A 22,354-nucleotide genomic window follows, 5' to 3' on the forward strand; every position below is an offset into this window, starting at 1 on the left:
ATAAATTTTTATTTATTGTTACTTTTGTGAGTTTCAAGTGATTTCAGTGAGAATTGTGGGTTTTTCCTTCTTTAACTGAGGGGTACCAACAATTTTGTCCACGTGTGTATGCTTTCCTCTTTTAAAAAAAACAAAAAAAAAAACCCTCTCATTTAATGGCATTATTATTTAATTTAACCATGCAGAAATTAACCATTGAAACAAAGGCATGAATGCGTACTGTGCAGAAGCAATAAACTGTTGTCATGCTCATATTGCAGTCCTGCTTCTCTTTGGTTTTAAATTATAAGTGTCTTTAGTTATTTTCAAATAATTCTAAAAACATTTAAGGAAAAATGTATTGTTAATTGGAGAAAGATCTCTCTAGCATTGTTAATGTCACTGGTGTACTTTGCATTTATACTCTGGAGTGTTAGGAAGCGATGTGCTTAATTGGGACTAATTTTGGGACTGTCTGCAGATGATTTTGGTGACATCTGTTTTGCTTCAGTCGGTCTTTTTTGTGTGCATGCTGAAAGAAAATAGAGGTCAAGAGGTCAAGGACATCACTATATTTCTGCTCATCTTGTGGTTTGTTCTGTACTCTTCTTCATGCACTCTTTGCCAAGAACTAAGAAAGGATTGCTTTCCTCTCCAAGCTAACTGTCAGTAGAAGCCAAATTGGCTGTTGTCTTTTAGTTGGCTGTTCTTTTAAGATGTTGACTTATTGAGAGAAGGAGGTTCCTGCATTTATATTGACTAAAAACAGGAATTGCAAGTTCCAGGGTGTGTTTAGACAGTAATGTGTTATTAGTTAGTAATATTGGCGTGCACACTTATTTTTCTCTGTTTTCATCTTCTCTGCGTGGTTTAAATAGAAAGTGTTTTAGTGTTTGTGATCAGGTTCCTGTGTACCATGTGAGTCTGCATGTTTGTTATAAAGGAAATGTTTACTCTGGATACTGACCTGAGTTCTGGCGTACGATCAGATTGGACGTAGCGGTGCCAGAAGAACCTGATGCAGATTTTGGAAGTAGTCCAAAGAGCAAAACAGCTTTGAGATCAGGTTCTGAGCCCACCTTGTAACTGGGAGTCAAGCCCAACAGAACCTTAATAGAACTGAAACAAGCCCATGTCCTGGGACCAGAGCCAAGGCTGTAACGAAGTGTTCAGATTTTGGTTTGCCTTGGGCCCTGGACACGGTTTAGTGGTTCAGTGTTCGGTCACTCTTTACTTCAGCGAGTGCTGACCTTACAAGCCTCTTTTTAATGTTGACTTGGTTCACTTTATTATTTCTGGTTATTGATTAAGTGAGTGGTCTTATGAAATCATTCAAAAACAAAGCTACTGGGAAACAACCACTGTAATGAACGGTGTTTGGAGATGCCAGTACTTTTATAGTGCATGTCTTTGTAGTGTATGAGGTGGTGGTTTTTGTTGGAAGAGACCTTTTCATTGTTGTAATGCTGTAGGCATGGAGAAGCAGCACCCACTTAAGGAAATTGGTGTGCTTTATAGCTAACCTCTCTCTCTCTGTAAAAACTTTAGTTCTCAAATCCAAATGTGTTTGGTATTTGCTCACTGCCTCTCTTTATTTCAAGTAATACACCACAGGTTTGCATACTCATGGTTAGATTCACTCAATTAAGGCAAAGTAAACCCAGTTGTTCGTGTAAAAATGTTACATTTTACGCTTTATTCTATGCATTTCCTGCCTCCCTGCAGTATTTATTTCATATCAAACACATTTCTTTTTGTTGTCTTACTCTCTTTGTAGAAGTGATTGAGGAGAGCAATGGTCCTGCTACTGCAGAAGAGATATCACGCTTGGAAGAATTCATCCCAACCAGACTCACTTGTCTCACTCTGCTCCAAGTCTCAGTCACTGTCTCCATGGCAGAGTTCAACCTCCTTCACACACTAATGCCTGTCATCATGGGACGTAAGGTAGTACCTGCAGATGTACATTGCTCCAGTTAACATCCTTCTATCTACATTCTTGTAGGTCCATTGTCCTTGTTGGGGCATTCTGGTAAACTTGGATTAAATTAAAGTGAGACAATGTTTAATACAAGTCAAGCAAGAGATGAATAAGCAAACAAGCTGATCAGCTTCAGTCTGTAAACGCAATGCATCCCTACTGTACATTAGATGCCAAAACTATTGTCACTAGTAAGCTATTTGCTGCCTATTCAGGCTGTAGGCAGCAGTTTGCTAGGTACCTTGGATTTGATTGCTGAAAATGTTTATATGTCGCATTAATATCTCAGTATTACTAAATATTTAGATTTTGACAGTTCTCATGTATTTTAAAACATTAGATCTACAGACATTCACAGAAAATCACCACGGAGATGCAGTATCTGGAAGTCTAGAAATGCATTGAAAACTTGTAATGTATGTCGTATTTTCACGAAAACCAGGAAATATTCAGAGAATTTGAGGATTTAGAAACCTGTAAAAACACAAGAAGTTACAACATAAAATATAAAAGTTAGAAATCAAACCAAGCAGGTTAGTAGCTGTATCATTCAGTTGATGCATAGAATGTAGCTATCCAATCAACATACAGTTCTGACTAAAGCAGGCTGTCTCTTAGTGGTCTCAGAGAGTGAGTAGTGTCCAAATCAGAGATAAAATAAACAAAGTCATACTCTTGGGATGAATTAAGACATACCGACATTTCATAGTGGATGACTGGGAAAAAATCCTGTTATCTAATGAATCCAAGTAGGATTTTTGAGACAGTAATGGGAGGATGCATGTAAGAAGACCAGTAGCAGAGAGAATGATCCCACTGTGTATCAAACTGTGAAACATGGTGGTGGAATGTCTGGAGCTGGTTTGCTGCTCGGAAGTTGGACCCCTCCAATGAATCGAGTCTGCCCTGACCAAGAAAAAGTATCTCTCCAAAACCTTTTGTATTGCATTTGTATGGAGAAGGATTCATACTGCAGCAGGAAGATGAGCCCAAATATAATCCAATGCTTAGCAGTACTAGTTGAAGACCAAAGAATTCCAAGGCAAGGCAGCTTTATTTGTATAGCACATTTCATCTACAAGGGCAGCTCAATGTGCTTTACATGAAAACATTAAAAACATTGGAACCATTCAGACAAGCATACAAGAGCACAATGACAAATGTAATAAAATATGGAAAAGAAAAGGAAAAATAGAAATGTATTATAAAATAAAATTACAATTTGTGTTTCAAACAAGTTAAAATAAGCTATAATAGGAAAGCAGTGGCAAACAGAAAAGTCTTGAGCTTTGATTTAAAAGAAATGAGAATTGAAGCAGACCTACAGCTTTCAATAAGTCTATTCCAGATATATGGAGCATAATAAGTAAACACTGCTTCACCATGCTCAGTTCTAACTCCAGGGACTGAGAGCAGACCAGTACCTGATGACCTCAGAGGCCGAGATGGTTCATCAAGTAACAGCAGATCAGCTGTGTGTTTTGGACCTAAACCATTCAGTGCTTTATTAACCATCAGCAGGATTTTAGAATCTATTCTCTGTCAGACAGGAAGCCAGTGTAGAGGTCAAAGACTGGGCTCCAAACCAGCTTTTTCACTGGTAACACTGGTTCAACCAGCTTTCTCATTTGGCTGAACCTTCCACCTTGTCACAGACAAAACACATCACTTGCTGAACATTTTCTTATCAGTAGACACCTCAATTTACCAATGCTCCCTGCACACCCCACATTGCAGGCTGTGGTAGCTGCTGCTCGGTAGCTGCGGTGCTCAGACAGGTGTGAGACCACAAACTATTTTGAAAAGAATTAAACTAGGGCGTTCCAATATCAGAAGCTGAGTTATTTTTTGTTCTACATGCGGTCTTTTCTATGAGCGGAAAAAACAGCACATGTACTCACATTTCACGAGAAGACCACATTTTTAAGCATAAATACTGCAGTACACTGAAGTTATAAAAGTACTGCTTTCCACCACTGTGGTTAACACGGTAGCTGTCGGTGCCGGTTAGAGCGACACAAATGCAGCTTAATGATCATCATGGCCTCGCACAATGCGACCACTTGAAATGTTAACTCACACTCTCAAAAATAGGTCGCACATGTGACCATTTTGTTTGCAGTCTTTAGCCGTGCAAGGAGTGCTGAAGGTCATGGACTTTCTTCTACTGTCATTTGGCCTCAACACTACCGACTGTGAAGATGGTGCTGGAATAACATAGGTTGTCAGGTTTTTCACACACTTCTGAAATGCATGTGTCTAAAGTTCTGCTGTCGTTAAGGCAAAAGGAGGGCACACCAAAAATGCTCTGAAATTAGGTTACATTCTTTTTTTTTAAAAAAATGTTAAGCTAACATCACTTGTATTTGAATGTTTTATGTTAAAAAATGCTAAGTAGGCGTATCTTAACTGGTGATGTCATAAAAAAAATTTCTCATAAAAAGGAGACTGATAAGGACATTTTGGCTCAGACTACAACAAGAGTAAAATTTGCTGTTTATATTTTCACTTTGAATACCTTTCCACCTTTTTATTTTTTCACTCCTCCAGGCTGCACCAGGACCAGTCTCTGTGCCAGCGTTTCAGCCGATGCACTCGCTACCGTCTGTGCAGTTCCAGGTGGAGAGGGTGAATGTTGAGCACTCAGTACCCATGTATGCTCCAGAGCTGGTCACTACTGTCAGCAGCCTCAACCAGCCCTCTGACAACTTGCTACATCACTGCTATGCACACCTCTACCTTAAGGTGAGCACCACAGTATACTATTGTGTGGTACTGCTTCAGACCAAGAACGCCTCCCATTTCCACCTACAAAAACCTGAACTTCCTTTTTGTCGACATATAAAGAAAGGGAGCATGTAATGTGGCAAATGACACACAGTTGATTTCTGGGCATTTGATTTACTGTTTCCTTCTGTGTTAGTCAGATAGTCCCATTCTGTGTTAATAAGTCAAAAGATGAACTGGTTTGTTTGCTTCATGATTGTTGATTTGTTTTTTATTTAAGAAGTCTTTTGAAAAACAGAAACTACATCCAGTCTTTGATCATGTTCAGTGCAAAATGTATGGTAAAGTGGGTAAATAGCCATACACTACTCATACAGAAACTAATTTTGTTCCAGTGCCTCTTTTTTTCTCTGGTTTGCTATTTTTAGTTGGCACTGTTTTGGCTCTGTCTTCATTTTGTTTATTGCATAATTTTAAACTTTGTTTATCCTTTTTCATTTTGGCACAAAATATAAATCTGCTAATTTGTAGAAAATGGTTTTAGTGCGCTATGACACCCCAGTAGGTCAACAGCATTACTACACTCTTACCTTCACTCTGAAATGACCCCAGTGACTTTTTAAAAACCTTGATGACCCCTTTTAAACTGGTCGTAAAAATCTCAACACTGAGCTGTGTGATGAGCACCAGTCCATCTCTGCTCTTCTTCAAGGTTTTCATCTACCAAGCTGATGGGATGCTACAGGCTTGTGTTGCAACGGTTAGAGTTTCCAGTAACATCAAATTACAACTAAATCTTTTGGTTCTTCTGGGAACAAGTTTTAAACCACTAGACAAGATTCCTGGTCACCCTTGCTTTTATCACATTGGCTAATGTATGAAAAGACCTAAGTAAGTAAATAAAGTTTGTGTTCTAAAAAAAAAATTACGGTGATGCCTAAACTTCATGTGGCAGCAATCAGTTGACAGCTTTAAACCCTCTTACTCATTGACAGAAAACCTGTTCATACAAACTCCTCAGACTGTTGTTAAAGGACTTGTTTAACATTCATATTTTGAAAAGATGTACCACAGTTGATTAGGAACTCCAATCATAAGTGTTTTATTTAATATCCCTTTAATATTAGTATGTTTTCCTGACACAGCAATGGCAGTTAGAAATAAGAATTTTTTAAAAATTGTGATTGTGTCTTCATTTTCTACTAGCTGTCAATTATTCATTTAGGTACAAGTAAAACTTAAGCCATAATGGATGGCTACTACTGAAATACATTTGTCTCGCACTTTGAGTTGCAGTTATACCCATAAATGGAACACAAATAAAGAGGTTGTAACCTATGTGTTTATAGGTTACTTCCCAGGTGTCCCATTGAGTACATATAGAACTTTGGCGGCTTTAGCAAATCCAGCTAATCAACTTTAGGAAGCCTGGACAACATATCTGGAGTGATTTGTGGTGGTCCAGTCTGGCCTGATATGGCCTGAGTGTGTTTTTAAGGCAGGATGTTTACTGGACATCATGCTGGTAGTCCTTATCACAGGGTCACTCCAGGGTTAACAGCCAACTGGTCTGTGGCCAAGGCTCATTGTGACCAATCAGCCAATCGGCATCTGTATCTGCCAAGGTTCTAATTCTACCTCTGGATTTTGGCAGTGGGATCATGACAGGGTGGAGGTTATTTTGGCCGCAATTCACCCAGTTCAGGAAGTGATTTGAAAAGGGTATAAACTCAGGCTTATCTTAATCGGTGTTTTATTGACACTGGCTGTCAGAGCTTAGGTATCTGTCCTGAGGATGGTGGTTAGCCATTGTCTCACTTCTCCACGATTGTAGACAAGAGCTCTAGAAGAAGGCCACGGAGGTAAACGGATGAGTGGCAACTGAAAACTTGGGCTTTTTGAATAACTAGTTGCTTCTGAATGGAAAGCTCCTGAATGGAGAATAGAAATCTAGTCTCCCATAGGAAGCTGCGGTGAATCAGTGCGTGGTGTGTGCGCTTGTATTTCATAGTGGGGTTTTTATTATGTCTACATCTGTATCTAGCAATCATACAGTTCAACTTGATATATTACTCCGGTGTGTAATATTACATCCTCAGGCCAGTTGTCTTATTATAAATGAATTATCATTGTAGTTTTATCCAAAGTTTTGTCTGTCTGCTCTGGGCCATCTGCACAGCAAAGTGGTTTAGTACACCTTCACTTGCAGGAGTCCAGCTCTGTGCATATACAGCAGCTGCATGCTGGACAGCTGGGCCCAGCCATCATCCCGTACCTCCAGTATTAAACAGGACTTTACCACCATGTGTGCTATTAACAGTGTGTAAACACTGAGGTTGCTGTACATTATGTGTGCTAGCTTAGATAATGACAGTTTGATTGAGACATGTCATCAACAGGGATAATCAGTGTTTTTTTGTGATGTTTTTTTTCTGTGCTTTCTTGTTGTTACTGTGTGTATGTGCACTCAGTTAAGTCTGTACATATGTTGTAGTGTACGTATCTGTGCTACTGTGCTACTGAACTACGCGAATTACTCAAACTATTTGGCCAAAGAATGTTGAAGACTCAGTATTGTGTATCTTCATGAACTCACTGCACTAGTCATGTCATGCTGTCAGCTGTCAACAGGTATTTTGGCCCACTCCTCATGAGCAAACAGCTCCAGTTGTCTCAGGTTTGATGGGTGTCTTCTCCAAATGGCATGTTTCAGCTCCTTCCACATATGTTCAATGGGATTCAGATCTGGGCTCATAGAAGGCCACTTTAGAATAGTCCAACGCTTTTCTCTCAGCCATTCTTGGGTGTTTTTGGCTGTGTGTTTTGGATCGTTGTCCTGTTGGAAGACCCATGACCTGCGACTGAGACCAAGCTTTCTGACACTAGGCAGCACATTTCTCTCCAGAATGCCTTGATAGTCTTCAGATTTCATCGTACCTTGCACACTTTCAAGACACCCTGTGCCAGATGCAGCAAAGCAGCCCCAAAACATTACTGAGCCTCCTCCATGTTTCACCGTAGGGACAGTGTTCTTTTCTTCGTATGCTTGGTTTTTGAGTCTATGAACATAGAGTTGATGTGCCTTACCAAAAAGCTCCAGTTTGGTCTCATCTGTCCAAAGGACATTCTCCCAGAAGCTTTGTGGCTTGTCAACATGCATTTTTGCAAATTCCAGTCTCGCTTTTTTATGAGTTTTTTCAGCAGTGGTGTCCTCCTTGGTCGTCTCCCATGAAGTCCACTTTGGCTCAAACAACGACGAATGGTGCGATCTGACACTGATGTACCTTGGCCTTGGAGTTCACCTTTAATTTCTTTGGAGGTTGCTCTGGGCTCTTTGGATACAATTCCAACGATCCGTCTCTTCAATTTGTCATCAATTTTCCTCTTGCGGCCACGTCCAGGGAGGTTGGCTACTGTCCCGTGGGTCTTGAACTTCTGAATAATATGAGCCACTGTTGTCACAGGAACTTCAAGCTGTTTAGAGATGGTCTTATAGCCTTTACCTTTAAGATGTTTGTCTATCATTTTTTTTCGGATGTCCTGGGACAATTCTCTCCTTCGCTTTCTGTTGTCCATGTTCAGTGTGGTACACACCTTTTCACCAAACAGCAGGGTGACTACTTGTCTCCCTTTAAATAGGCAGACTGACTGATTATGAGTTTGGAAACACCTGTGATGTCAATTAAATGACACACCTGAGTTAATCATGTCACTCTGGTCAAATAGTTTTCAATCTTTTATAGAGGTACCATCATTTTTGTCCAGGCCTGTTTCATTAGTTTGTTTTTTTAAATAATTATGTTAATCAACAATTCAAAAGTGATGGCTGTTTTTGATTATTTAATTTTCAATAAATTTTTATTTATTGTTACTTTTGTGAGTTTCAAGTGATTTCAGTGAGAATTGTGGGTTTTTCCTTCTTTAACTGAGGGGTACCAACAATTTTGTCCACGTGTGTATGAATAGCTTTTTGTTTCTCAGATTTTGAAAAGGCTAAAATGTGTACCTCCTGTGTGTGTATTTACAGGGGTTTTCAAGATCGTTCCTCAAGACACGGTGATTGAGTTAATTAGGGTTGCACAGTATTTGAAAAAAAAAGATATATTTTTTTTGCAATATTTATTATGTTATGAAAAAACAGCTCAGTAAATATAGCGCGAGTATACCTTAACAACTGTAGGATGAAGTCTGTGGCCAAAGCACTTAAACGGGTGTTTGTGGCTGCAGCCTTCACCATGTTCGCTGCATTGTCTGTTATATACACTTTATGCTTCTCATCTCAGCCTAAGTAGCCAATGATTCTCTCAGCCCTGTTGCTACGTTCTGACTTGGATGGTCGTCTGGGAAAAGCCATTTGCAGACAGTTTCTTTTCAGTTGGAAGTCCTCATTAATAAAGTGGATGATGAGACTTTTGTAGCTGTCTGTTGTCCAGCTGGATCACAAGTCCATTGTAGCTACATTATATTCCTCTGGTGACAGCGCTGTTTTAACTTGTGCCTTGCATTTTTCTTACATTGCTGGGATGGCAACCTGAGAAAAAATGTTATAATTTAGTGTTACATACAGCTTGTCAAGTGGTCAAATAATATTATTAAACCCTCTTCAGCAGTGTGTGAATTGGTACCATGTCTTTCTTTAGGTGAGAAGTTATTGCATCAGGGATTGCTCTCTGCCATTTGGGACGTTTCTCATATTGTGTAACACTGACAAAGCATCTGAAGTAGCTTTTTTTGCTTTGGGTTTTAGATCCCTCATCATTTAAATCTGCAACATCTTTTGTGTTGCAGATTTAAATTGTCAAACCAGTTAGCTGTGTTGGCTAGGGGTAGTGGTAACTGACAACAAAGTACCTATTTTTGGTCATCACCTTCCTTCCTGTTGCTCCATCAACCAAGCATGCCAGAAACTTGTTTTGGTGTTCAGAAGGCAGATGATAGACATAAGCTACTCATTGAGTCTTTATAAGGCTTTAACTACTGACCTCAACAAGGCCCTTTAAAGAAAATATACATGTATGTACATAACAAACGTGCAAAGAACGACTGTTTCCCAATGATAAACAGAAAGCCAATCCTCATGATGGTAAACACGACACACAGATCCACTGTCAACCTACTGTAAGACCAATCATTCTTTAACATTGCTTTCCTTCAGGCTAATTTCTTGTCCCTTCTCCTTACAGTCCCACAAAACTCATCTTTTAAACAATTCTCCTCCATCCTCTTTCTTTTTGCCCATCTTTTACCCTGTAGTCTATTCTTCTCTGCTTTTGTCCTATTTCTCTTCCCTCTCTTCCTCTCTCTCATCACCCACTCTCTCCTAACGGGGTGCTTCTTTGTACAGTTCCTCTCCCTTTGTGTCTCACATTGTTTTCTTCCTTTTTTGTGCTTTAATAGCTTTTCATAGCTTCAACATTTATTGTTTATCTCTAGCAGTCTAACCACGTACATTCTCCATTTATCCAACTGGTCCACTTCCAAACTCTAGACGTTATTCTTCTCCATTCCCTGTTTGTCCCCTCTTCAACTTCTAACGTCTCCCCACCCCTCTATGAGACATCTTCAATGAGTCATCCCCGTCTGGTTAAAAAGAACTAAACAGGGATATAGAAATATGTTTTTTCATGTCTTCAGACATCACTGTCTTTTTCCTCTCCTTCTGTTACAAACTGGAGAAAATGTTGCAGGTGGTTGTGTTGATGACTGTTATTCTGTTTTCCCAAGTGACGACTGAAGAAGGGGCTCATCCATCATTTTAAATACCCTCTGATGCACCGACTGCAAGAGGCTGCAGTCCACTTCATAAAGTATAATGCAAGGGCCTGGCATTACACACACACACACACACACACACACACACACACACACACACACAGAGTGCCCCCTCTCTCACACCTTGCAGTCAAAGTGCCTGTTAAGGCAGGAAACCTGTGCAAAAGCACTAGCTTGGGAATCGATTTCCCCCCATTAGTTTAAATTTAAACATGTCAAAGAGTTGCAGATGGTTTTGACTTATCCTGACTCCTTCTCCAGGCAAACATTGTATCTACTGTACAGTGGTTAGCTGGCCACAAAGGGAACCACAAGGCTTTCGCTCACAGTGATGTGTGAGCATTTCTTTAGACAGAACCTGATTCCCTGTGCTCTCTGCTCCTAATAAGAGACTGTGAGTTGTTTGTTTGATCTTCGCCCGCTCCCCATCTCACCCCCTGCCTTGCTACACTGCCTGCCTCAAATAGTGGATTCAGATGTCAGACGGATGTTATTTTTCTTTCTGACAATCATGAAATGTTTCTCATCTCCCGAAAGTCTTCCAGATGAATGCCCTCCTGTGGCTTTTCTTTCAGCCTGAACCAATCCTTAGAAATAGCACTGACAGCCTCTTACGGAGTCTCCATACCATGTTAAGAATGTGCTCTGTTATTCTATGTTGTAAGTATGGCTTTGAAGGAGAACAGTATGTACATGTCCAGTCACAGCATGCACCAGGAGGTCTTATCTTGTGATTTGAATAGATGTTGGACTGCATGACGGTATTGCTCTCATACCTCAAAATAGGTGAACACGTAATACCCCAGATAGTTGTACTGCCCTGGAAAGGATTACTTCCACTTCATCTCATTTTTCTCATTCTCAGTTTAAATTTAGCTTGACGTTTCCGACACTTGTACAGGTTAAAAGCACTTCTCGCATTTTCTAACGCTTGTCTATTTGTTTCACTGTCAATCTCTTTCCTGTAGCTAATTATCGGCCGGGGTTTATTGTGCAGTTTTATGAGTTCTGTCATTTCAGACTTGAAGTGACTCGTATTTGACCCTTTCTGTCTTTGCAAGAGGAAAGACAGCCTGCCTCCTGACCTACAGTCAAAATCTAATAAACACGACCTGACAGTTAGCTCCTGAAAGAATGATGATGAGCAGGTTTGACAAAGTACAGACAATGGTTAGAAGAAATAGAAGAAAGATATGAAGGAGAATGTTTGACAGCTAGCATTCATAATAAGTGAATGGTAACAAAATAATGTGCTTCCTATTTCATTGTTTCTTTTAGCTGCCACAGTTATGAGTTAAATTTGTGTATGGATCTGGATGTAAAAATAGAAATGGATCTTTATTCCAGTTGACATTTATTCTCAGTGTGTTTAGACTATAGGATTTCCATTTAAAGCTCACTCCATTTTAACAACACAAATGTATTACCGATTGCAGGTAATAGAAGTTTGTATGATTGACTTACAGTCAGAAGCTTCCTTTCATAATGAGAAATGCTGAACCCAAGAGTGACACACTGTGTCTCTGGAGTAGCCAAAAGATGGACTCCACCAGGTGGTAGCATTTAATTTGACTGCATTGATGTTTGTTTTGGGACTTCTCCACGTTGCTGATGTAACTCTATCAACATCCTTTCCCAAGATGTTCTGTTCTCTGAGCAGACACTGAGTAGAGCTGTACCAGCTTTGGAAGTTTTAACGAAATATGAAAGAAAATGGGAAGCGCTAGACCTTGCAGCGAGACATAGAGACAGTGAGACACTTAGACTCACACATGCGCGCGCACACACACACACACACACACACACACACACACACACACACACACACACACACACACACACACACGTGTCAATGGGCAGGCTGCTCATGTATATGCGTGTATTGCTGCCAGGTAATCATGAGGGATTTGACAAACGCTGGGTGTCTGTGAAGACCCAGCACCTCTGCTGATGAGCTGGCCCATGAGTGCCTAGCTCATGTTTCCTTCAGTCTCACCACAAAGGCTGCTGCTGCTCACAGTGGGTAGCAAGGGGCTTTCACTGGGGAAAGTACAGTGCCCTGACATCTTCTCCCTGTCTGCCTTGGCTTTTATTGGGCATTTGGTTACCTTTGGGTGTGTTCAGTTAGTTCATGTCTTTGTCTCCTCTGTTTTAGGGAAAATTACATCTTAAGAAAGTGGAATTGCGCTACAGCAGTTGCATTTGGTGACCCCATAGTTTCCTATATTGTGTTTTTTAAAGAAATATAAATATTACCCACCAAGATGCAAGCTAAATCTCTTGGGTGAAATTATGCAAACAAAATATCCAGGTTGGAGTAGCCTAAGGTGGCAAGTGCAACCTCCTCTACCAGCATTCCCTCACATGCCCTCATATTGGCACTACCACCCCCATTGTTCATACAGTCTGGGAAAAACTTGGAAAGGCCGTGGAACTTTAAAAGCTCATTTTCTCATCTTGGAGAAGTCATTAAGTTAAGTAAAATCATTGAAAAATTTCGGAAAGTCATGACATTTAGTGTTTCGTCTAGGCTGGCTCTAGGGAGTGAGCTGGTGCTGTAGGGTGGGAGGGACGGCACTTTTCCCTGTTGGCTGCTCTCATTCTTTCTTTTTTGTTTATACCAATTGTCAGAGAGTATTTTCCCGTTTCCAATGCATTGTTTTTAGGATTTTTGATTAGTTCTCTCTGGGTGTTGCCTTCAATTTGATCACACTAAAACTGTCCATCTTTGGATAGAATAACACTTACTGGGAAGCGTTCAGTGAAACACATTATCATAACCTTAAGTTATGTTTTTTGCACTTTACCATTCTTTTCTGTTCTTCACTCCACTCCTCTTGCATTATCTGTTGCATCTTATTTACACACAGCTTTTCTTAGTTTTGCTGATGTTCAATACAAGCAAAGACATTTATTTACACATGGATGGAAACTTCTCCATAGTTGTGGGAAATAGACGAATTTCATTAGTTTTTTGATGCCGTTGTATTGAATATGTGTGTGAGGCATTACTGGGACGAAAACTGGATCAATAATGATAATGCATGACTGGAAATAAGAAGAGGCTGGCCTGCCAAGTGTATAGATAGTTCTGTGTAATGCTTGATTAAAAGATGTATGAAATTCTATGGATGTAATCTGTAGGTTGCATTCCATTTCTTTTTTTGAACTATAAATTTACATGATTTGACTGTCAACATATTTAACCATCTTGATAGTCTGGAGACCTGTTAGCTAATTTTTCCCCCAACTTCCTGTCACATAGTGCAGTCTCTTTGAAACCAACAGCAAAATTCAAAATTTTTAACATGCAAAATCACTACAACAGTAGTCGGTGAGCTATGTGGATACAATTCGTTAGTTTTTTGATCTAGTAGTAACTCTCCTGGCAGTCATCTCTCCCTCCATGATGCCAAGCTGAAATGGATACCTAGCCAGTTTGAATCTATGACATGCTGGGAAAGTGCCTTTTAATAGATATACATTTTGTTTGTGCTGAATATACTTTAATATTAGCAATATGAGGGAAGCAGCTTTCATAAGTCTTGTTAAGGAACTGATGTACGTCTATCCCGAGAACATTGTTTTGAGATGGATGATTTATCTGGACATTTTTAAACTTTTAAACAGCAAAGTCAGCAAATGGACCATGGTCTGCTTCTGACCATAGTACCATGGCGTGCTACTGCTATGAAACAAACACTTTAAATTTAACACCAACATCAATGACTTGAATGACAGAAATACTTTATGCACTGAAGGTTGTGAATTAAGACTTCTTACGCAGTTCATGAGGTGATGTTGCTGCCCAATTCTGGACGATGTTCCTAGACACCGAGATTGCGAATAGAACTAGAAAATTTGCATGCCTCAACACGCTTGGTGCGACACCTTACTTCATATCTTTTCTTGTTAGAGAGATATTGAGACAATCTGGATATGTGGTGTTATTTGCTGAGTCGATGAACCATAAATAAAAACAGATGGACTTGCTTGTTGAATTTCAAGATATTGTACGTTGTCTCTGAGTTTTTTGGTCATTTCAATACATTTGCCAATGGTATGTGGCACCAATTTAAAATGGTCCTAAAAATTACATTATAGGTTCTTGAAAAGTCATTGAAAAGTTTGGAGATTTTGTCTTTGTGGAAAGCATGGCTGTAATGTTTCAACCTCCTGGGACTAGTTAAAATTACCTCAAATGTTGTAATTCAACTCTTGTTGTGTCTCTGTGAATTAACTTCAGAGCTTGGAAGCTGCACAGGAAACTGAACTGTGTCCAGTGGTTGTCCTAATGTTAACAAGGTTGATCCTCGAGCCAACCTGTGGTATTGTGTTTTGGCCAAACTATGGCTAATATGTAACTGCAAGTGGGTGCTATCCTCTGGGTAAACATTAAGCTTAGGTGCACTTTATCACTGTCACTAAATCTTAGGTTTGGTGGAGGGGTGGAGGTGGATTCTTACAGTAGGTGCCAGTTTAAACATTGAGATAATGTTGCTTTAAAAATAGCATCGCACACTCTGACCACCTGCAGAACGACATGCTAAAAAGGTCTTTTTCTAATTTTGAAAGTCATGCTGCAGTGTTGTAGCTACAGTATAACATAAGAACATTGGTCAACAGTAAACCCATTAGGCCATGTAATTTTTGTTTTTTCCTTCTTTCTATTTGAAATTTGCACACAAAAATATCTGTAGGTCCTTTGGATTAAAACAAAACAAAGGAGTGCTAGTGGAAAAGTCAAGTTAAAATCATTGTTTAAAGGATACATTTGAACTATTCCAGCTAGATATTCACAGGATAAGTGAAAGCTGCTGATGTAGGAAAAGTCAGAGGAACATCAATCATTCGACACTGACTTTGGTACAAAAATCCAAATATTTAAAAAAATACAAGTTGCTGGGAATGAACCATCTGTCTGAATAGAACTCTTTACTAGGCCCTTATGCCAAGTGTACAAGGGCCTAGTACTTGACAGTGGAAGGGTTGATGTCCTGTAGTACAGAACCTGAAGAACAAAAACATGTAAAAATGTGCAAGTACAGCTTGATTCATCCCTCACTGCAATCAAATCAAGAAGCTATGAGTATGCAAATTAGGCCACTATTTACGTTTCAGAGGTTTACCTGTTTCACACAACTTTTCTCCCACATCATTCTCAGCTTATTTACCATTCAGGCGACTGGGTTCCACATTACACTTATGGTAGTTTCCAGTTGAAGCTCAGAGAGACTATCCATCTTCAAGTTTGAAAACAGCTTTCTGGTGTCACAAACTGTGTCATTCTGTAGCATAAACATGAGATACTGAAGAACACATTTTTGAGCGAAGGGGAATTTTTAATTTCTACTATTGTCAAATAAAACAAACTGCCTACTTCTCACGTTTAGAGAATACCCTACACTAGCATTGAAAAGTTTGAGGTCACCCAGGCAATTTTATGTTTTCCATAAAAATTCACACGTTTATTCATGTGCTAACATAACTGCACAAGACTTTCCTAATCATCAGTGAGCCTTTTAACACCATTAGCTAACACAATGTAGCATTAGAACACAGGAGTGATGGTTGCTGGAAATGTTCCTCTGTACCCCTATGGAGATATTCCATTAAAAATCAGCCGTTTCCAGCTACGATAGTCATTTACCACATTAACAATGTCTACACTGGATTTATCATTCATTTAATGTTTTCATCACTGAAAAACTGCTTTTTTTTCAAAAATAAAGATATTTCTAAGTGACCCTAAGTTTTTGAACGGTAGTGTATATATGTACAAAAATGCAGATAACACACATTGAAAATACATTTGATCATGTTGTGTCACTTAGGTCTGAGGTATTCAATGGACTGAAGGCAATTATTTGTTTAGAACTTTGTATTATAAAGAAAAAAACTTTGCTTTTCATTTAAATCATGTGCAGCCAAGAAATGTAAATCTAATATGTAATGATTAAAGTCTTTAAATAGATGGCAAAGATTATTGTTGAAAGTTTAGAGGTTTCTTGTTTTTGAATGTGCTACTGTGAACTATCCGAGCTGTTGCTTGGTAAGCAAAAAGCCAAGATCTTTTAGCTTCTAAGGAATTAATGTGCAGCTGAGAAGCATCAGGTTGTACAAATCCCCAATGAAAGGCAAAATATGCTCCCCCCCCAAAAAAAACTTCACAGGCACTCTGTAGTGAGTCTCAGTCGGTGTGGCCGTTAAACCTGTTATTCAAGATACAATCTGTGCCTGCAAAAAAAATAACCAAGAAATGGAGTGGGAGGAGAAAGGGGATGTTGGAAGTGCCACCTGCATCGATCTCCCCCAAATCTAACCTCAGTCTCACTCAGACACATGAGCACACATGCACACACACTTGTGCTCACACCATATAATATTCCTTATGCAGGGCCACCTGACAGCAGCAACATATGGAGACAGGCCAAGGCCGGGGCCCACCAACTAACCAACAAACCAGCAGCAGCTCAGTGTGGTTCGTCGCGTTGCAGGCCATAATTCAGGCCCACGCCAGCTTTTATGTGGCATTTTTAGCAGCCCCTGTTTCTCGCTCAGCTATTTCTGAGGGGATAATTTCTTAAAGCATGTGGTGTTACAGGTGCATGTTATACAGCCTCAAAAAGCTGATTTTTTTTTTTTTTTTTTTTTTTTGCAAATGTTTCAAAATAGAAAAGAATGTTGGTTTTCCCTTGATATCTAATTATTGGTCTCACTGTATGACATTGTCAATAGTTAGTTCAGTTTTTAGCACTACCTGTAAGATTTTTATGTGAAGTTGAGAAGTCCATTACTATGTCTGGACCAGTAGTCTAGACTCTAGATTAGCTCATGTTGTGATTTATGAAGGCTGCTTGAGGCATCTGAAGCACGAGGCTTCTGGTGTGATTGTAATGCCTCATTACTCCTGTTCATAGTTAGTCATAGCAAGCTGCTCCTGGTCTATGTCTCCAAGTGTAGCCAAGAACAGGAGGACAAATGCTTTCTGTGTCCTGAGAAGAGATCCAAGTCAAATTTAGCCAGTGTACATGAACAGTGTTCAGTGGTGAGAACACTGACTGTGGCTGTTACATTTGTCTACTAGCCATTTTGGCAGCCAATATCATTAACAAGTTGAAGGGGAATAATCATTTTGGCTGAGGAAAACTGATTTGGGAGTGGCTGTTGGGTGAAAAAGTTAAATTTCTGTGCTCCGAGTATACATTTATGTGACGAATGACAGTGAATTTGTGAATGATGTCATACACAGAGCTACTGTCAACCACTGAGCTTCTCAACCAAACTGAAGTGTTGATTTTATAATGAAGTAATCAATATAAAGATCTGAGTTAAGACCTTACTTATCAAGGTTTCTGTGCAGACAGGCTTAAAGTTACACAGAGCTGTTACTGTATGGTGAAGGATAATTGAATGACCTCAAATCAGCGTGTGGTTGCTGTGGTCATGCTCAGCTTTGAGTTGTGGTTCGGAAGCCATGAGAGCAGCAGAGAATTCATTTAGTTGAGCAAGGCAACACATGCTCTCTAGGCCCTTCCCTGTTCTTGAAGAAACATGGGAATGTTTTCAGAGAGAAAAAGTTTTCACATGATGAAGCTGAAGGGATGTAGGTATGAACTGCAACAAGTAGGCTTTATGTATTAACAGGTGTGTATTAAAAGCCTGGAATGGCCTATGATGTAATTTTGTTCCACTTTTCACACTGAAGTATCGGCGTGTAAAGGATTGTGAGCTGCAAGGTAAAACATCATATTTCATGTGGCACAGTCCATAAAATATTTTGGCCAACTTTGTGGTAAGGATTTTTTTCTCCCCTGCATCTGGTGTCAGACAGTTTTATGTGGTTTTATGGCTGACAGAGATCAATGGATGTATTGAGGAGGGTTGCATTAAGGAAATGGCATCAGTGAATGTGAGGCTTGTGCTTTCAGTGATTGACGTCCCCGTTCTTATGGAAGCTTCCCTGCCTTTCTATAAGCATTCAGACTGGTCAGTGCTAGAGAAACCACACTTACTCCTCTGTAGAACTTGTGTACTTGCCCTTATGATTGCAAGTGGCATTTGGTAGCTTAAATCAACATAGGTTTATATTCAGCCCTAAAGTCTTTGCTATATGCTGTAATTCTTAGAGGCTATATTCTTGCAGTCCAAGAATATCTATATAATTTAAACTTAACCGTAAGATGTATGTGGATGTATAGACCGAAGCCTGGATTCAGGAGCAGCTGTAGATGTTTTCATTTGACTGAAAGACTATTAATTCCTGAATTAGTCATCTGAGGAACTGAAGCTTGAGGGAGGGAAAACAGTGGGAAATAGGGAAGGATAGATGGATTATCAGCTCTGAGTGGATTATCATCTACTGTGGTGTGCATTCCACTGTCTTCTCCTCCCCACCAGGCCTGAGTACTGCTCCACTGCTTCCTAGAAACAAGCCCATCTCATTTTCACTTCTTAAAGAGAAATCTAAATTAGGTAGTGAGGTAGAGGCAGTATTGGTGTCACCACAATAAAAATAAATCAATGCTTTATTTAACCAGGCAGCTTGGAGAGGAAAAAAGCCTTAGTGGAATCCATATTCTTATTTTCAGTGACCATCTGTGTGAAGGTCAAAGGCCTTGGGAGAAAAATACCGAAGATGACTAACTTGGAACAGAATAAAGGACAGCCAGTGCTTCCGTTGGCTGCTGCAGTTGTTGTTATGATAACGGGGTCTAAAAAAGTCTGAAGCAAAATCTGTATGGTATAAATGTGATATTAGGTCTGCAGTCTGTGGATAGAGGTCTCCTATCTCTGTGTGTCCTTAAAAGGAACCGCATGTCCTCCACAGCTGGACATGTTGGACACAGGCAGGAAGCTACAAGCACACACACACACACACACACACACGCACACGCACACGCACACGCACACACTCAGGCCTCTTGATGTGTTTTCCTTTAACGCCTGATGAACCACGTCATTGCCATTTTCTCGCCTTGCGGTCTGCAGCTGTCTGCGCAACTTGATTAAAACATTTCTTTTAGTAATCCCTGTGTAATGAAGCCCTCTCCTGAGAATGGATCTCAGTGTGTGTGTATTCATGTGTGCCTGTGTGAGGTTGTGCGCATACGTGTGTGTTTTGGGTCAGGGGTGCTCCAGATGGGAGGAAGGGGAGGGCCGTGTGTCTGTGTGTGTGAGAGGAAAGGAGAGAGTGCAGCGTTTCTTTCTATGAAGAGTTTCGGCTGTTTGGGACCAATGATTGAGAAATGCACACATGGAACACCTTTGACCCTGGGGAACCACAAAACTCTGAGCTGTGGCCACAAATACAGTCCATACCTCCTCCTAACTCATTCCCAGATCCAGACTTTAAAGAGTTTGGTTATGTTAGAGAATGGATGTCATTACAGATTATAGTAAAGAGATACAATAAAATTTAAATCACTTAATTGCACCAGAAGAATGACAGTGAAGGATTAACACAAGACTACACTGACATGAGGAAAAACAGTTAGTAGGTGCAAAGGGAAGTGTAGGTAACACAATACCACAAGGTAAAAAATAGAATGTAACACAACTCTGACAGTGGACTGTGAGCCTAATTAGAACATATTGTGTCAATAAAAAGCGGTTGCCGGTAATTGTGATGCTTTTGCAGAGCAAAAAATGACGTAGAATTAATGCCACTCACAGATGTTAATGTGAAATGTCACTATGTGATAGAAAGATTACGTTCACGTAATAAAATCATGTTTATGGATCACTTATACTATTTACCTGTTCAGTGGACTCCTCAGAGCCCAATCTGATTCAGTGACACAGACTACATACGGTCAATGAGAAATGACTTGGAAAAAACATGATGAGAAACTGAAAAGAAAGACTTAATAAATGAGAGTCACCGTTTAGTCCCTATCAGTTACTTGGTTATGTGGATTTTTCTCTCCAAATGCTAGCCATTTAACCCAATTGACCTCCAGGTGGTAAAATGACAAGTTTTCCCCTCCCCCTAGTTGGCCACTTAGGTGTTTTTGTTCAGGGTGAAGTGCTTGCATGATTTATAATCTTCATTTGGAGGCTTTGCAAGACACTGTAGTGAGTCTTTTGTAGTAAGATAAAAGAGGGGACTTGAGAGCAGCCCATAACTCACTCTGGTTATTTTCAAGAGGGATCATTGACCTTGGCTTGGAGAGATTGGGAACCCTGCAATACTTCAGATCAATCTGCACCACAAAGGGGAAAAAAAGACGAAAGGTACAAGCTGTCAGTCTTCCCTCCATTTTCCATCTGACTCCCTCCAAAGAAGCTCTGAAAATTGGAAAACAATAGCATTTGAGGATTTTGTCAACTGTTTGAGCTGGGGAATGTTTGTTTTGGTGAATTGAGGCAGGGCGTGACAGTGAGTGATTTGGGGAAACTTTAGATAACTTATCACTGGTCTCAGGACAGTGGCTATCTGTTGTATCTTTCAGACAAATATGTCAGCCCATAATGGATTGCATTGCCGTTGCTGTGGACTTTGTAAATAGACTCAGATAGGTTGAAGTGAAGAGAAAGTCGCACATTGTGAGGCTTGTCAAAACTAATTGACTATTTTGTAGATTTTTTACTACACTGAATCTACTTATTTAAGTCCTTCCACTAACTTTTAACAGTTTATTGGCATAGCTTGTTCTAGTTCATGTGGAATTTCCCATTTTGCTCCAATTACAGACAAAATCCACCTGTGCCAGGGAATGTGTGTTTGTGTGAGCATGCCTCCCTCTGTCTCTGTGATCCATTGAGAGACCAGACACCTTGGTCCACATCTCTTGCTAACATTCCAGTCCTCACAGCTGTCTGTGTTGTTGTATTTTGGAAAGAGTGAGGCAACCCGATTTTTTGGTACTGTACAGGATATGAGTAATAACAAAAATGTACGTTGTGGAAAGTGCAAGCTTGTATTCTGGGACACTGTGTCAACCATTAGGCCCAGCTGCTCGTGGCAATATTCCTTCAATCACCGCAAGATTCTGATCTAATATTTGAAAAACCATCAGGCATCAGAGTTTTCAGTTTGCTTGCTTCTCAGTTGTGTCCTTTGTCGAAGCACTTTAGCTACTGCTAATGTGTCATAACTCATTACTGTACATGTTAAAGCACATTGTCCTGATTGTATGGACACTGAGACACACACCCTGACCAGCCTTCTTTAATTAGGCTCCCTTTATTTTTGTCTGTGGAAGTACAAAGCAACGACATACCAGTTACATACCCCATTCCTGCTTGGTTTGTACTGGAGCTATTCCAAATGACTTTTTTAATGAGACTCCCCATGTTGGGTATTATTTTACCTGGAGAATAACATATGACCTGCAGGTTTGCGGTCTCTATCCTTCTGTGGCATATGCCTGCTGTTGCCCCCTCATTCTTTCTTGTGCTTTCTGCATGGCTTGCTAATATTTTGGTCTCTTTTTGTCTCTTTTTCCATTTGCTCAGTTTGCAAAGAAATACGTTCTTTCACTATTATAGATGCTGAGCAATGTTTACACACTCCAGCAATGTTTTCAGATGTCAGTATTGGCACCAAGTTTTATAATTGTTCCAGTTACAAGTTGTTGGAGCAGTAGGCCCCTTGTCAGCTGCAGCCTCATTATTGCTCCTGATCATGCATGGGCTTACTAACCTGCTGTTATTACCTTGTACATGTGTGTGTGCAGGTGTGTGTGAGCCGATGTGATGGCATATGCATTGGCATGCAAGTATATGTGCATATTTGCAAACATTTTTTATTGGTTGCATTTTTGTGGTCGTGTTAGGTTGTTTATGTGCATTCATGTGCTTGTGCCTGTTAGCTAGAACTCCAGCTGTATTTGTCTAAATATAGTTGTGACCACAGACCAGACCAGGAAGCTGATTAGCCTAATAACCACT

The 22,354-nt window shown here is 40.0% G+C and overlaps 1 protein-coding gene across 1 annotated transcript in view; it reads left to right on the top strand.

Annotated features, from left to right (window-relative positions):
- Positions 1-22,354, top strand: part of LOC110951154 (intermembrane lipid transfer protein VPS13B) — a 75,932-nt gene that overhangs the window by 50,276 nt on the left and 3,302 nt on the right. The window contains exons 14-15 of the mRNA XM_051956823.1: positions 1,757-1,926; positions 4,511-4,705. Of these exons, the coding sequence (XP_051812783.1) occupies positions 1,757-1,926; positions 4,511-4,705 (365 nt within the window). The remainder of the gene's footprint in view (positions 1-1,756; positions 1,927-4,510; positions 4,706-22,354) is intronic.

This window comes from Acanthochromis polyacanthus, chromosome 12, assembly GCF_021347895.1.
Source record: "Acanthochromis polyacanthus isolate Apoly-LR-REF ecotype Palm Island chromosome 12, KAUST_Apoly_ChrSc, whole genome shotgun sequence".
Taxonomy (NCBI): domain Eukaryota; kingdom Metazoa; phylum Chordata; class Actinopteri; family Pomacentridae; genus Acanthochromis; species Acanthochromis polyacanthus.